Raw genomic sequence first — 16,894 nt, 5'->3', positions numbered from 1 at the left:
TACACACACGTGCCGTTGTTTACCAGCAGGAAGTAGAAACCCCCCCTTGACAGTCAATTGGGGGATCAGTTTCTGTGGGTAATAAACCTTCAAAAATAATAATAATCTGGTCACTTGACGCATGACTGTTTGTGGGGTCCGCCCTGCGCTATTCACTTCCGTGTTTCACCCCCAAAATACACAGTCACTACACTGTATACCCTGTGATGTGCTTTGAGACGTCTGAACAACATGGTAAGGCGTTGTAGCAAAGGCAAGGATTATTGTTATTATATTCAGGCCTCACCCTCTGCTAACAACAAACCCTTACTCTGAGGCCACCCGTTCTACAGATAGAGTCTGCACTGAGATCGGCATTGACATTGGGCACCAACGTTTTGGTTGTGTTTACGGTCACCTCCCCCCCGGCTCAGCGTCCGCCATTGTCAAGCGCACCGGGACTTCCCAGCCAGAAGTTGTTGTAATGGGGTCAGGATCAGTAACTAGTTATCTGTGGCCAATCAGAGCGCGACTCCGGATGATTGACGGCCAATAGGAAACTTTGACTGAATGAATGAGCCAATGGGGAGCGGTGGACGGGAGAGCGCGAGACTGGGAGGAGAGAAGACATCAAAGGGCCAATGAGAGCGCGGAAGTTGCTGACAGCCTGAACCAATGGAAAGCTCGGGATTGGTGAGACTGACCAATGGGAAGCGAGTGTGTGGGGAGGCGGGTGATGGTCAATTTCGAAGATAATTGCCAGCAGCCTTGACCAATGGGAAGCTCGCAGTGAGGGGCCGGACATTGTAAAGAGCCAATGGAACTTCGAGATAGGTTTGGAGAGCGAGTATGACTGACTGACAGCTGCTTTGACCAATGGAAAGCTGTAACTATGGGGACGGGTGTTATAAATGGCCATTGGTGAGTAAGTGGGCGGGTAGTAAGGGGAGGAACAAGAATGACGAGAGAAAGATGATTGACAGGCGCGCTGACCATACAGAGATGAGAAATGTTTAAAAAGACCAATGAGGAGGGAGAGGGCGGCGATAGAGTGACAGTTGGACAGGAAGCGCGAGTTGTTGATCAGGTTGAATTGATTGACGTGGACACAAACCTATCAGAGCCCGGTATGTGATTGACGACTCGGCGGACCACTGGGAAGCTCTGACAGAGGGGGCGGGGGTTCAGAGAGACCAATGGGAAGCGAGTGGGCGGGGAGACAGTGACGGTTGGAGGAAGACAAGAAGCTCAGACATGGCGGAGGCGGTGATCAGCTGAAGAGGGAGCGGCCCCGAGCGGCCGGACAACCCGGCGCTGATGTTTGATGCGGTCAGAGAGAGAGTGTGAGAGCGTGTGTGACGGTGTGAGCTGCAGCTGTGGGGGGGACCGCCTCTCTCTCTCTCTACACCTTTGTACATCTCCAAACGACACGTGGCTCCGAGTTTGGCTCATTGTCATAATAATAATCCTGGAAAATACACACACACACACACGGCGCCTTCTCTCCGCGTTGAGACGTCTCAAAGCGCTTCTCAGGGTATACGGTGGTGGTTCGAGCTCTCGCCTCACAAGCCAGAGGACCAGGGTTTGATGCCAACAGAGCACAACACTGGGTGAGTGTCCTCACCCCACGCGCTCTGATTACCAGCGGTCAGGAGGAACCCGGTTTCCGGTCGATTGGGGGATCACTTTCTGGGGTTAATAATCCCTTCGAAAAATAATAAACTGCTCACTCAATGGCCACTGTTTGTGCGGCACCGCTGTGTGCTATTGGCTGCCGCGTTTCATTCATTAAACTCACAGTCACTACAATTTGCAGTAAATTGTGTGATATGGCGCTGTATCGAATGCCAGGATTGTTATTTTTATACCTTTAAGTTGTGAGAAGAGCAATCCTGCCTTAAAGGGGAGGCACGTGGCGTGTGTATGTTAGTGATGTGGGAAACAGGCCTGTGGATGAAATGGGAATCGAAATCCTGTGGTGTTAATGTGGTGGGAGCTGCGTGGTCTCAATGGGGTGTGCGGTATTCATGGGGTGTGCGGTATTAATGGGTGTGCGGCATTCGCGGACGGTGCGGGGGATTCACGGGCTGTGCGGGGCATTAACAACAACATCTATATAGCGTCCTTCATGTGTGGTAGTGTCCTGTAGCGCTTGACCCTGAGCCAGCGGAGGAGGGTGTGTGGAGTTGACGCTCAAAAAGGACTGTCTTTAATCGGGTTTAAAAGAGAGGAGGGAGGGGGTAACATGGAGGGGTTGAGGGGGAGAGTTCCAGAGCTTCGGGGCGTAGTTGCTAAAGGCATGGCTACTGATGGTGGAGGGGCTGAGGGACGAACAGGAGGCCGGAGCCAGATGAGCGGAGTGGGGAGTAAGCAAAGTGGATAGATAGGGAGGTGCGAGGGCAGGAAGGGATTTGAAAACATCTCTGGGCTCAAAACATTGACTGGGCTCAAAATTGATAAGTCACCAGGACCAGATGGGTTTCAGCCAAGGTTGCTGTGGGAGATACGGGTTCAAATAGCGGAGGCTTTGGCCATTATATTTCAATCGTCATTGGACACAGGAATGGTACCAAGAGACTGGAGAGTGGCTAATGTTACCCCACTCTACAAAAAGGGGCAGAAAGACGAGCCCGGACATTACAGGCCAGTCAGCCTAACTTCGGTAATAGGAAAGCTACTGGAGACCATAATCCGGGACAAAATAAATCTCTACTTAGAGGAACACGAGGTAATTAGAGACAGCCAACGTGGATTTGTTAAAGGCAAATTTTGCCTAAGAAATCTAGTAGAATTTTTTGAAGAGGTGACTGCGAGGGAAATGAGGGAAATGCGGTGAACATTATTTACATGGATTTTAAAAAGGCTTTTGACACAGTACTGCATAAGAGGTTAATAAAAAAAAACTGGAAGCCCACGGTATTAAGGGGACAGTAGCCGTTTGGATTAGGAACTGTCTGAGTGACAGAGAGCAGAGGGTGGTGGTTAATGGGTGTTTCTCACAATGGAAGGAGGTGTGCAACGGTGTCCCCCAGGGATCGGTATTGGGACCACTGCTCTTTCTAATGTATATTAATGATCTGGACTTGGGCACAGGAAGCACTATTTCCAAGTTTGCAGATGATACCAAGTTAGGTAGGGTAGTAAATAGTGAAGAAGATTGTGACGGACTGCAGGCAGATATACACAGAATGGTGGAATGGGCTGACATGTGGCAGATGGATTTCAATGTAGATAAGTGTGAGGTGATACACTTAGGTAGGAAAAATGATAGGAGGCAATATAGGCTTGGTAGCTCAATCTTAAGGGGGGTGAACGTACAGAGAGATCTGGGCGTTCAAGTAAGCGATTCATTGAAGGTGGCAGAGCAGGTAGATAGGGCAGAAAAGGGCATTTGGTGTACTGAGCTTCATTAGTAGGGGCATAGAGTATAAGAGTAGGGGTTATGGTTAATCTGTACAAAACACTGGTTAGGCCTCAGCTGGAGTACTGCGTCCAGTTCTGGGCACCTTACCTCAGGAAGGATATTAGGGCACTGCAGAGGAGATTCACGAGAATGATACCAGGAATGGGGAAGCTTAGCTATGAGGACAGTGGAGAAGTTAGGACTTTTCCCATTAGAGCAGAGAAGGTTACGTGGGGACCTGATAGAGGTCTTCAAGATCATGAAAGGTTTTGACATGCGAGATAGGGAAAAGCTGTTTCCGCTGGTAGTGACTCGTCTGTGACTCGTGGTCACAGTCTTAAGATATCTACCAAAAGAAGCAGAAGGGAGGTTAGAAGAAGTTGTTCGAATTTGGAATGATCTGCCCGGAAGGGCAGTGAAGTCAAATTGGATGACAGCTTTTAAGAGAGAACTGGACAGGTATCTGGGGAAGACAGGTTTGCAGAGTTATGGGGAGAAAGCTGCTGAGTGGGGTTAATAAAAGTCAGTTGCTCTGACAAAGAGCCGCACAGACTCGATGGGCCGAATGGCCTCCTTCTGTGCCGTAACATTCTATAATTCTATCATTCTATAAAACTAGTGGCAGGGTCTTGAAATCGATCCGTTGGGTAAGTGGGAGCCAATGGAGTCTGTCGAGGGCTGGTGTGATGGGGAGACAATTTTTTGCCCTTGATATGAGCTGTCCTTCTTGTCTACCTCTCAGAAGTGAAATCCTTCAAGCCTGCATTCAGGATGGAAGCCAGGAAGAGGGAGCCAGCGAGGGAGAAAAACAAGGGGGTAACTAGCTCAATATTAAATTCACTTTACATTGATTTCCAGCATGGAAACAGGTTGTTTACATTGATTTCCAGCATGGAAACAGGTCGTTCGGCCCAGCTGGTCCATCCTACTGTTTGCTCCACATGTTCCACTCTCCATCCACTCCCTTCTCTCTCCTCACTCCCTCCCTTCTATTCCCATCTTTCTGATGTGTCTATCTCACTTCCTCTAAAATGCATCTCATTTACATCCCATAGCTATAACAACAAATTACAATTGTGTATCATAGAATCATAGAATTGTACAGCACAAAAAGGCCATTCAGCCCATCGAGTTTGTGCCAGCTCTTTGAATAGAGCAATTAATGTCAGTCCCACTCTCCAGCCCTTTCCCCACAACCCTACAAACCCGTCCTCCTCAAATACCCGTCTACCGTGTTTTTAAAAGTCGTTATCAAATCGGCCTCGACCACCCTTTCAGGCGATGTGTTCCAGATTCGAACAACTCGCTGCGTGAAGAAATTTCTTCTCACCTCCCCTCGGCTTCTTTTAGAGACTATTTTGAATCTGTGACCTTGAGTCACCGACACGCCCAACAGTTTTTCCCTTTCTAACCTATCAAATCCCCTCATGATTTTCAAGATCTCTATTAGGTCTCCTCGTAACCTTCTCTGCTCCAATGAGAATAATCCTAACCTCTCCAGCCTTTCCTCATAATCAAGGTCCCTCATTCCTGGTACCATCCTCGTAAATCTCCTCTGCACCCTTTCCAATGCCGTAACATCCTTCCTATAGTGTGGTACCCAGAACTGGGCGCAGTATTCTAACTGAGGCCTAACCAGTGTTTTATATAGGTTAATCATAACTTCCTGACTCTTGTATACTCTATGCCCCTATTTATAAAGCTTAGTATCCCATATGCCCTTTTTACAGCTTTATCTCCCTGTCCTGCCACCTTCAAGGATTCATTTACCTGCACCCCCAGGTCTCTCTGCTCTTTTACCCCCCTTAAGATTGTATGACCAGCCTATATGGCCTCCCCTCATTCTTTCTACCAAAATACATTACCTCACATTTCTCCACATTGAAACTCATCTGCCATGTGTCACCCATTTTACCATTCTGTCTATGTCTTCCTGCAGTTGGCTCCTATCCTTCTCACTGTTTACTGCCCTACCTAACTTTGTGTCATCCGCAAACTTGGAATTGGTACTTGCTATACCCAAGTACGGATCATTATGTATATTAAGAAGGGCAGTGGTCCTAATACCGATCCCTGGGGGACGCTGTACACTTCCCTCCAGTCAGAAAAGCAGCCGTTCACCACAACTCTCTGCTTTCTGTCTCCCAGCCCGTTCTGGGTCAATGCTGCCACTGTCCCTTTTATACCATGGGCTTCTATCTTACAAGTCTTTCATGTGGCACTTTGTCAAATGCCTTTTGAAGGTCCACATAAACTACATCAACTGCACTACCTTTATCCACCCTCTCCGTTACCTCATCGAAAAATTCTATTAGATTTGTTAGACAAGATTTGCCGCTAACAAATCCATGTTGGCTGTCCCTAATTAACCCATACTCTTCTAAGTGAGGATTTATTCTGTCCTGGATTATAGTCTCCAGGAGTTTCCCCACTACTGTTGTGAGGCTGACTGGCCTGTAATTCCCAGGTTTGTCCTTCTGTGCCTTTTTGTACAGGGGAGTCACATTGGCCACTCTCCAGGCCTCCGGCACCACTCCAGTGTCCAATGAAGATTGAAAAATTGTAGCCAAAGCCTCTGCTATTTCTACCCGTGCCTCCCATAGTAATCTTGGATGCATCCCATCCGGACCGTCGACTTATCTACCTTCAGCGCAGTTAACCTTTTCAGTACTTCCTCTCTGTTTATTCTTATCCTATCCATTTCCTCTACCCTCTCCTGCGGCATTTAGTGCATCCACTTTTTTTGTGAAGACAGATGCAAAGTACTTATTCAGCACATCAGCCATGCCCTCTGCGTCCACAATAAGATTTCCGCCTTGGTCCTTGATTGGCCCCACACTACCTTTGACTAGCCTTTTTTTCTTGATATGTTTGATATTTTAGAATTCCCTTAGAATTCCCTTTAATGTTACCCGTTAACCTTCTTTCGTATAATCTTTTGCCCCTCTTATTTCCTTTTTCAAACCTCTTCTGCACTTCCTATATTCGATTTGGTTGTCTTCTGTATCTTAGGTTTGATATTTGTCACACGCCTGCTTTTTCTGCTTCATTCTAGATACAATTACCTTCGTCATCCAGGGAGGTTTGGATGCCCTACTTTTCCCTTTTGTGGGAATGTATTTATTTTTTCCCCGAGCTATCTCATCCTTCCCACTGCTCTTTAGTTGTTTTACCTGCCAATCTTTCTTTCCAGTCCAGGTTAGGTCTCTTTTTAACTCACTGAAATTTGCCCTCTTCCAGTTGAATATCTTCACTTTAGATGGTTCCTTGTCTCTTTCAGTATGCACTCTGAATCTAATGAATTCCCACTATTGCCCAGATGCTCTCCTACTGAAACGTGCTCCACTTCCCCTACTTCATTCCCCAAAACTAGATCTAGCACTGCTTCCTTCCTTGTTGGACTGGAAACGTACTGATCAAGAATGTTGTCCTGTATGCATTTTCGAATATTTTCCCCTCCTTGCCCTTTGTGCTGTTGTTTTGCCAGTCTAATAATCGCTATACAGTCTAAGGTGTATACTGCCTTTATCTTATAATTGTGTCCCCTGATTACAAATTTCCCACAAGTCAGACCTATATCTGCTAGCCTTATGAAACCATTGTATAATGTTAAACCCCTCTATTAGGGCCTCGCTTGAAATTCTCTTCTCTAGTGAAGAAAGGCCTAATGTATCCAGTCTATTCTGATAGCAATAACCTGTCCCCCTAGGATCATCCTAGTAGATTTGCCTTTCACATCGGGAGGAGCACTGCACGTGGCCACCTAAATGGGACCTCATCCAAAGTATGGTAGCTCCAACAATTCCGTTCATCCCCAGCTTCGCTTTGGGAGTGTCAGCTTAGACTATATGGGTTCCAAGTCCCGATGTGGGGCTTGAACCCCCAACCTTCTGACTCAGAGGCCAGACTGAGCCAGACTGACACTTGCTTATAATGTTCTTATCTTCTGCATTTCAGAGCAAAAAGCAGAGCTCCCATATCCTGTCAGGATCAGCTGAGGCTGCAGGTGACCACACAAGAAATGTAACTGAAGCCACGGGTTCAGCAAATGAAAAGAGCAGTCTGGTCAAAATAGAAGGGGTGTCATTTGGTGACAATGAAAATCTCAAAACATCTAAGAAAGGTATTTTTCCTGCAAAAAGCTACACAGAAAGATTGAGCTCAGAAAGATTTGTCCTATTATGTCTTTGACCAAAGTCGAGGGGATCCCATCAGCTGCCCCTGCTCAGAAGACCACTACGCCGTTACACCTCTGCTCTTACCCATTCCTCCCTCCACACCTTCGAACCTGTCTTCTCCTCTCTCACCACCACTATAAGCGGCACGAAACCCACCATCTGCTTCCTCAACTCCATCCCTACCCCTCCTCCCAGCTGTACCTCCTTTCCTCCCTATTCGCAGACATAAACCTGTGACTGTCCACCTGGTACCGTTCCCACATCTTTAAAAATGGCTGTCATCACTCCTATCCTTCAACCCTCCCTGGATTCAACCCTGCTATCAAACTACCGCCACATCTCCAACCCCCATTTCCTTTCCAAGATCCTGGAACATGTTGCTTCCCAACTTCACTCCTTCCTCTCCCGCCACTCCCTTCACGAACCCCTCCAATTGAGTTTCCGTGCCGCTCACAGCACAGAAACAGGCATGATCAAAGTGACACATTCTGTCCATCTGCGACCAAGGCTCCCTCTGCCTGGGGTTAACTTCCATGTGTATGCGGATGACACCCAACTCTCGCTTTGCCTCGACCCTCAACTCCAGGACCACTGATGCCCTGACAGAATGTCTGTGAGATATCAAGTCTTGGATGAGAGCTAACTTCCTATAGTTGAACCTCAACAAAACCGAGGCTCTCCTGATTGGTTCCTTCAGTGCCTCCACACTGCTGACAGCATCACCATCCAAGGCTGCACACTCCACCTTTCTAAGCCAGTCCGGAACCTTGGCGTCTTGTTTAACCCCCAGCTATGCTTTCTACCCCATATCTGTGCCATGACCCACTCTGCCTTCCCCCAACTCTGCAACATTGCTTGGCTCTGCTACTGTCTCACACCGCAGCCCACTGAGACTCTCATACACGCTTTATAACATCCAGGCTCAACTGCAAATTCCCTGCTTGTCGGACTCCCCAACTCTTCCCTCCATAGGCTGCAAATAATTCAGAATTCTATAGCCTGTGTCCTCTCCCAAACGAGTGTCCATGACCCTATCATCCCCATCCTCACTCGACTCCGTTGGTTTCCCATCACACAGTGGATACAGTTCAAATCCTGGTCGTCACCTTCAAAACTCTTCATGACCTCTACCTTTGCGACCTCGTAACCCCCGATCAACCTGCCCACTCCCTGCTCTCAGTAGGCTGTGGACTGCTCCACCTTCCCCTGTCCTACCATTGTCGGTATGGCCTTCAGCCACTCTGCCCCCATCTGGAAATCCATCCCGCAGACCCTCCACTTCATCCCCTCCCTTGCCTTCTTTGAAACTCATCTCAAGACCCTCCTCTTTGACCATGCCTTCGGTCACCCTTCTTCCTTCCGGCATCCTCCCCAATCCCAACCCCCAGCTCGGGTCCAAAACACTGATTGTCCAGGTCCTTGGGACGTACTCCCGATGTGAAAGGAGCTATAGAAATGTAACATTGTTGTTAGTGTTGCTACTGCTGACTCTGCCTTCCAATTCTATCATTAATCTCATTTTTCAATTAGAAGAAACAGAATGTTTCTCAGACTCTATGTCTCTCTCACACACTCTCTCTCCATCTCTCTCTGTGTCTCTCTCTCCCTCTCTCCCCCTATCTCTTCCTGTCTCAGTCTGTCTTAGTCTCACTGTGCATCCACAGTCCCAGGTCAGGGTTAGAGACACAGTAAAGCTCCCTCTACACTGTGCATCCACACTCCCAGGTCAGGGTGATAACTCTCGCAGGGCTACTTAGAATCGATACTCTCAAGACTTGGAGACCGATGGTTGTTTAACAGAGTTTATTATGTTTCCGAATGTACTTGAAAATATACTGATCAGTACAATATTTGGTTAAAGGTTACACAGTTAGGATTTCCAGGTTCAACGACACCCGATTAAAACAGGGATGCACTTAAGAGTCAATATGGTTAACAAAAATGTTCACAGATGAGTATCAGAATCGGGATTATACCGCCCGGCTCACAACACTAATTTATGAGGAAGTCATAGCATCCCAATTGCGAATACTATCTTAAGAAAAGTCTACCACTAATAAAATCATATAAGATTAACCCAGTGGGTACAAGAAGGAAGGTGTGTCATGTATGGATAGGTGAATGTGCGTATCACTTTACTACTTTTAACTAGCAGCCCCTTCGCCAGGGTCACAATAGGATACTCTGGCAGGGTCACAATAGGATATTCCAGCAACGCGTCTTGGACTGGGCTGAAGAGGGCTAATTTCAGGGAGTTAAAAAGGGACCTAGCCAAGGTGGACTGGAAACGAGGATTGGCAGGTAAAACAACTAAAGAGCAGTGAGTCTTCAAGCATGAGATGGGTACAGAACAAATACATTCCTACTAAAGGGAAAAGTAGGGCATCCAAACCTCCCTGGATGATGATGGTAATTGTGGCTAGAATGAAGCAGAAATAGGAGGCATATGACAAATGTCAAGCCCAAGATACAGAAGGCAACCAAACAGAATATAGGAAGAATAGAACAGAACTGAAAAAGGAAATAAGAGGAGCAAAAAGATAATACAAAAAAAGGTTAGCGGATAACATGAAAGGGAATCCTAAAATATTTTACGAACATATCAAGAAAAAAAGGTTAGTTAAAGTTAGGGTGGGGCCAATTAAGGACCAAGGCGGAAATCTTATTGTGGAGGCAGATGTACTGAATGAGTACTTTTCATCTGTCTTCACAAAAGGAGTGGATGCACCAAATGCCGCAATATCGGAGGAAAGGGTGGAGGAAATGGATTGGGTAGGTATAAACAGAGAGGATGTGCTGAAAAGGTTGACTGGGTTCAAGATAGAAAAGATGCCCGGTCCGGACGAGATGCAGCCAAGGTTACTATGGGAGGCACGGGTACAAATAGTGGAGGCTTTGACACAATTTTTCAATCTTCGTTGGACACAGTGGTGCTAGAGGACTGGAGAGTGGCCAATGTGACTCCCCTGTACAAAAAGAGGCAGAAGAATAAACCTGGTAACTACAGGTCAGTCAGCCTAACATCAGGAGTGGGGAAACTCCTGGAGACTATAATCCGGGAAAGAATAAATCTTCACTTAGAAGAATATGGGTTAAATAGGGACAGCCAACATGGATTTGTTAGAGGCAAATCTTGTCTAACAAATCTAATAGAATTTTTCGATGAGGTAACGGAGAGGGTGGATAAAGGTAGTGCAGTTGATGTAGTTTATGTGGACTTTCAAAAGGCATTTGACAAAGTGCCACATGAAAGACTTGTAAGAAAGATAGAAGCCCATGGTATAAAAGGGACAGTGGCAGCATTATTCAGAACTGGCTGGGAGACAGAAAGCAGAGAGTTGTGAACGGCTGCTTTACTGACTGGAGGGAAGTGTACAGTGGTGTTTCCCAGGGATCGGTATTAGGACCACTGCTCTTAATATATATAAATGATCTGCACTTGGGTATAGCAAGCACCATTTCCAAGTTTACGGGCGACACAAAGTTAGGTAGGGCAGTAAACAGTGAGAAGGATAGGAGCCGACTGCAGGAAGACATAGACAGAATTGTAAAATGGGCAGACACATGGCAGATGAGTTTCAATGTGGAGAAATGTGAGGTAAGGCATTTTGGAAGAAAGAATGAGGGGAGGCCATATAGGCTGGTCATACAATCTTAAGGGGGGGTAAAAGAGCAGAGAGACCTGGGGGTGCAGGTAAATGAATCCTTGAAGGTGGCAGGACAGGTAGATAAAGCTGTAAAAAGGGCATATGGGATACTAGGCTTTATAAATAGGGGCACAGAGTACAAGAGTCAGGAGGTTATGATTAACATATATAAAACACAGAAATCTGCGCCCAGTTCTGGGCATTGCACTATAGGAAGGATGTTAAGGCATTGGAAAAGGTGTAGAGGAGATTTACAAGGATGGTACCAGGAATGAGGGACCTTGATTATGAGGAAAGGCTGGAGGGGCCGGGATTATTCTCATTGGAGCAGAGAAGATTACAAGGAGACCTAATAGAGGTTTTCAAAATCATAAGGGAACTTGATAGGTTTGAAAGGGAAAAACTTTCCACTGATGGGTGCATCGGTGACTCGAGGTCAAAGATTTTAAATAGTTTCTAAGAAGCAGAGAGGAAGTGAGAAGAATTTTTTTCAAGCAGCGAGTTGTTCGAACCTGGAACGCATTGCCTGAAAGGGCGGTCGAGGGCGATTCAATAACAACTTTTAAATACGCGGTGGATGGTATTTGAGGAGGACGGGTTTGCAGGGTTATGGGGAAAGGGCTGGGGATTGAGATTGATATTACGTTGCTCTTTTCAAAGAGCCGGCACAGACTCGATGGGCTGAATGGCCTCTTTTTGTGCTGTACAATTCTATGATTTCTATGATGTGAATTTGGCTCTTATCACATGGAGACATCATTTGGGTTTGAGTACTGCTGATAAACACACCCCTATGCCAACAGGCGAATCAGCTTTAAACCCTAAAGTGTATATGCTTATTTGATTAGTTGGGCTTTACACAAAGCAACAAATCAAGTATAAGTCCATGCTTCCAACATTAGGCAGCAGATATTGCCTAAGGAAGCAGAAGCCAGCAACATCGAGTGTGAACCATCACAGGGAAAGGTAACTAATTGCTGTTTAATTTATCTGTAGCTTAGTCGCTACTTTATTTGCTTAAGATAGTCTTTAAATACAATGTGTACTTGCATTCAGTGGCTATTGACTTATGAAATCAAGTTGAATATGCAACAATATGCAACGGTACAATATTATGTACTGTGTACAGATCTCCACAATCTCTCAGGCTGTTAGAGCTTTCAGTGTCTGTGTATACTATAATTCTCAATCCTACTCTTTTATTAAAATTTACTCCACAGGTTGGCGAACCGGAAAGGATTTGTCCAAATACAATCAAGCGAGTGGGGGAGGGTCCAGGAACAGCAGATACAGTTTGAGAAAGAGGGAGAGAAGAACTTACACTGAGGAAAGGGATCTTCCTGAGGATGACTATCTGTGTAAGTGAAAAATCAATCTGAGTTTCTCAGCAAAAAATGCTTCAGTGGAGAATTGGGCAGATGTCAGCCTGGCTCAGTTGCTTACCGTCTGACTGAGTTTGATGGTTGTGGTTTGGAGACCCCTCATCAAGAACAATGAAATCACAGTCTGGGCTGACAATGGGGGAGGGAACGCCGCATTGAAAGAGGTGTCCTGGCTTTAACAGAGGTCTTTGGGAGAATGGCAGCTCTAGTCTGGGATGAGAACCTTGGGAGAATGGCAGCTCTGGTCAGGGATGGGGTCTTTGGGAGAATGGTCAGTAATGGTAACCAAACGCGAATGTCGAGACTAGGAGTGGGCGATCAGAGAGTCAGCGGTGATGTTCAGGCCACCCTCTGGAATGCAGCTGAGCTGAGGGGAACAGAGCAGGGGCGTGAGAGAGTCTGAGGCTGCGAACTTGGCACTTAATTGGAAAGAGACATATCACTGGATTCAAGAGGGTTTGAGAGGTTAAGAGAGAGAGAGAGAGAGAGAGAGAGGGGAAGGAAAAAGGTGAGAAAGGAAAGAAATAAGTTTGATAGTCCCACTAACTGACCAATGTAAAGCAAGGTTGGTCCCTGACTGCTCTGACCAATGTAAAGCACGGTTATGGGTTTCAATTTCCTGCTGAGTCAGACTTCCAAAAANTAGCTGCAGTTTGAGTACTTTGAGTAGCTTGACTTTAATTGGGGTTATATACAAAATATAAGGATTTTTTATTGTTATTTTTATAAGGTTGCGATCACACATTGTGAGTTTCACCACATTGTGGGAGATTATTTTATCTTTAAGTGTTGATCACTTTCATAAGTTGTGTCTGTGAATGCTCAAAATGGTCATTTTAAAAGTTTATGGTATTAGTCTTGCTCTTGTGAGCTATGTACTGGTCTTTGAGATGTGGGTTCAAGACACACGTCACGACTTTGAGCTCACAGTCCAGGCTACTCACTGCCCAGTTACTGGGGCGGGTAGGGCAAGAGAGGCGGTGTTGCATTGTCATAGACGCAAACTATTAACCTAAATTCCCTCTGCTTCTTCAGACAGACGTTAAAAATCCTAATGGAAGTCTGATGTAGCACCTTATCATGTCATCAAGATGTCCCAAAATGCTCTGCATGAATTTACTGCAAAGTGCAGTAACAGCAGCAGTCAATTTGCTCATAGCAATGTCCCCCAAATATCCATGAGCTCACTGTCAAATTTTATTTGGGTTATTGTCAGTCAGGACAATGTGGTGAGAGTGAAAAATTCCCTTCTTTTTTGGAATAGTGTCATGGTATGAATGTCCACCTGAACAGACATGGACAGGGAGCTCGGTTTAACATCTCATCTGAAGGACAGCACATCCGACAATGGAACACATTCCCAGCACCAAAATCAAAGTTTCTTCCAGTATCCTGGCTTGTCGTCCTCTACACTGATCACTCACCCATCTCACGACTGTTTGGGGAAAGTGACTGCAGACAGAAACTGACACTGATGAAAATAGAATGGAGGGTTGTAAAAAATGAGTTATTGTTGTCACAACACTTAGCAGTAAATACTGTAAGCCATATAAAGTGTTTTCACTTGATCAGTTGCCATATGCACAGATTAATTCAAATTGTTCCAGCAGCAATTCCTAATGAAGGTCTAATTTGTTGCTGATACAAATCTCTTTTCTCCCATCAGCACCCAATGTGGATGATTCTGAGGCTCATCCTTCAGAGTTCCATCAGAAACACAGGATTAGACATGCCAAGTTCCGCCCAGACACGTTAAGAACTCAATCTGCTTATAGCATCAATGTATCTTCACTGCAGAGAGATTGTCAGAGATCTATCACATATACAATTGGAGAAAAGGGGTCTGTGCACACGGAATCTCTGCAGAATCACCAGATCTTAGTAGAGAAACCGAATCGATGTGTCAAAAGTGGGAAGAGTTTCACACAGTCAGGGCACCACAAGACACACCAGCAATTACATAAAGAAAAGAGGAGGTATCGATGTTCCAAATGCGGAAAGAGTTTCATAAATTCATGGAAACTCGAGGTTCACCTGCGATTACACACAGGAGAGAAGCCATATAAATGCCCCGAATGTGGAAAGAATTTCACACAGTCATGGCACCTCAAAGTACACCAGCGATCACACACAGGAGAGAGACCATATAATTGTGCCGAATGTGGGAAGAGTTTCACAACATCAGGGGATCTCCAAAAGCACCAACGATCACACACAGGAGAGAAACCGTATCAGTGTGCTGAATGTGGGAAGAGTTTCACAACTTCGGGGTATCTCCAGATACACTATCGATCACATACAGGAGAGAGACCATATCGATGTGCCAAATGTGGTAAGCGTTTCATAAGTTCAGGACAACTCAAGGAGCACCAGCGATTACACACAGGAGAGAAACCATATAAATGTGCCAAATGTGGAAAGAGTTTCAGACAGTCAGGCAGCTTAACGGAACACCAGCGATCACACACAGGAGAGAGACCATATCCATGCACCGAGTGTGGGAATAGTTTCAAAACATCAAGGAACCTCAAGGTACACCAGCGATCACACACAGGAGAGAGACCATATAAATGCCCCGAATGTGGAAAGAGTTTCACGCAGTCAGGGCACCTCACAGTACACCAGCGATTACACACAGGAGAGAGACCATATAATTGTGCCGAATGTGGGAAGACTTTCGCAACATCAGGGGATCTCCAAAAGCACCAACGATCACACACACAAGAGAGACCATATAAATGTGCCGAATGTGGTAAGAGTTTCAAAACGTCGGGGTATCTCCATATACACCATCGATCACACACAGGAAAGAGACCGTAAAAAAGTGCCAATATATCAATGTAATTTTGTTGCTTTATTTACCTTTGAAGCAGATAATCTGACACTTCTATATGGTTCTCCAGATATGGTCAGTTATTATGTTGTGATTGTGGGTTGATGAGGGTCTTTATACAGACAGTTTCACGATATTCCAGGCAGAGAGTCACTGATTGCTGCATTAACCAGAGATGTGTTTTGTGCACGTGTCACTGGGATAGCTTCGCTTGTGAGGATTGGCTCTAACTGCTTAGCTGCTCTGCTTGTCGTGGGGGTGGGAAAGGGATATCAATGTGCAGGGAACGTGGAGGGATATTGCTTTGGGGGGCAGAAAGGAAGTCCACTGTGTGGGAGACGGATATTAATCTGTGTGTGGGGAGAGGGGTGTGGAGAGGGATTTCAATGTGTGTGAGAGGAGAGGTGAAGAGCTTGTGGGGGGGGATATTAATATGGGGGGAGTGGTGAGTTGAGTGTGGGATAGGGATGTTCATGTCTGTGTGGGGTGAGAGAGAGGGAAGCTGAGGCGCGAGGGAGAGGGACATTGATTTGTGCATTTGTCACACTGCTACCGTGGGGGTGAGGCTCTGTCCAGGTACAAGTTTACTGTAATGATGCAATAAATTCTTTAAGTAATATTCAAACAATCAAAATGGAATACTTTGAATTTTTCGTGAATTTGCTATTCTCTCATGTGAGAAAGATACAGATAATCCCCATCCCCAAATAGAGATTAAGCGCAGCGGAGAGGTATTGTGTGGAGATTTTTTCCAGGGCCCGTAGGAGATGGAGGTAGGGTTGGCGGTGTTGAAGTGAGGGATTGAAGAGATAAAGGATATAAATGGTGATCGGAGGTGGGAGCTGCGATTATGATATCAGAGACACTGGGGCCCTGGGTAATCACCAGGTCAAATGGGTGGCCAAGAATATTCAGACCAGAGGCAGAGGGAAACTAGGAGGGGAGATGACAGAGAGGAAGTTGGGGAATGCTGTGGGGCAAATGATAAAAGAAAGAATTTTAAGGGAAAGTTTGGGGGGATGGTAGTGGGTAAGGTGCTCAAAGGAGGGGAAGGTTCGGGAGGAGTAAGGGGATAGGACGAGAGGGGACCGGGAGATGGGAGCCAAACCGCTACCATGGGGGTAATATGGTGGAAGCTTGTGGTGGAGCGAGATGAGAGTGAGGAAGGGGAGAATTGACAAGGATGGTGACAATTAGGTTAAACGAGGAAAGTTTGACCCCCAAGGTCAGGGACCGATGGGCCTTGCAGTGAAGGTTGAGGATGGGGCAGTCTGGGTGGCAAATTAAGTATTCTGACTGAAATCCACGATCACGGTCCACCTACTGCTCTACCACTGCCTTAATCACAAAGTTCCTCTGTTCCACATCATCCTGGAGACTAAGACAATTCCAAGCTCTTCTTTCCCAGAAACAACAACCTCCCGGACCCATTTCCTTTGTCTCACACATCCACTCCTACAATTCCAAAT

At 46.1% G+C, this 16,894-nt stretch overlaps 1 protein-coding gene across 6 annotated transcripts; it reads left to right on the top strand.

Moving 5' to 3' along the window:
• The first annotated feature begins 1,191 nt into the window (after nt 1-1,191).
• LOC103179718 (zinc finger protein 501-like) lies at nt 1,192-16,054 on the top strand. 6 transcript variants are annotated; one of them, XM_007895110.2, is made up of 5 exons: nt 1,192-1,308; nt 4,128-4,201; nt 7,343-7,508; nt 12,431-12,568; nt 14,259-16,054. In XM_007895110.2, the coding sequence occupies exons 2-5, from the start codon at nt 4,157-4,159 to the stop codon at nt 15,410-15,412; spliced, it is 1,503 nt and encodes a 500-aa protein (XP_007893301.1). In that variant the 5' UTR covers nt 1,192-1,308; nt 4,128-4,156; the 3' UTR covers nt 15,413-16,054. The 6 variants fall into 6 exon arrangements, with proteins under 6 accessions (XP_007893301.1, XP_007893300.1, XP_007893304.1 ...); XM_007895109.2 differs by having other exon boundaries at nt 1,192-1,322; XM_007895114.2 differs by lacking the exon at nt 1,192-1,308 and adding an exon at nt 1,539-1,592.
• Nucleotides 16,055-16,894: the final 840 nt, after the last annotated feature.

The sequence above is a fragment of the Callorhinchus milii genome, unplaced genomic scaffold (genome assembly GCF_018977255.1).
Source record: "Callorhinchus milii isolate IMCB2004 unplaced genomic scaffold, IMCB_Cmil_1.0 Scaffold30, whole genome shotgun sequence".
Classification (NCBI taxonomy): Eukaryota; Metazoa; Chordata; class Chondrichthyes; order Chimaeriformes; family Callorhinchidae; genus Callorhinchus; species Callorhinchus milii.
Note: the sequence above shows the minus strand (reverse complement) of the source record. Positions and strands in the feature narration are given on the sequence as shown.

Bases quoted from the DNA above. Each gene is read 5' to 3' on its own strand.
- LOC103179718 (XM_007895110.2), top strand. From the start codon at position 4,157: ATGGAAGCCAGGAAGAGGGAGCCAGCGAGGGAGAAAAACAAGGGG. The intron at 4,202-7,342 runs GTAACTAGCTCA...TCTGCATTTCAG, and splicing joins CGAGGGAGAAAAACAAGGGG to AGCAAAAAGCAGAGCTCCCA. The intron at 7,509-12,430 runs GTATTTTTCCTG...TTTACTCCACAG, and splicing joins TCTCAAAACATCTAAGAAAG to GTTGGCGAACCGGAAAGGAT.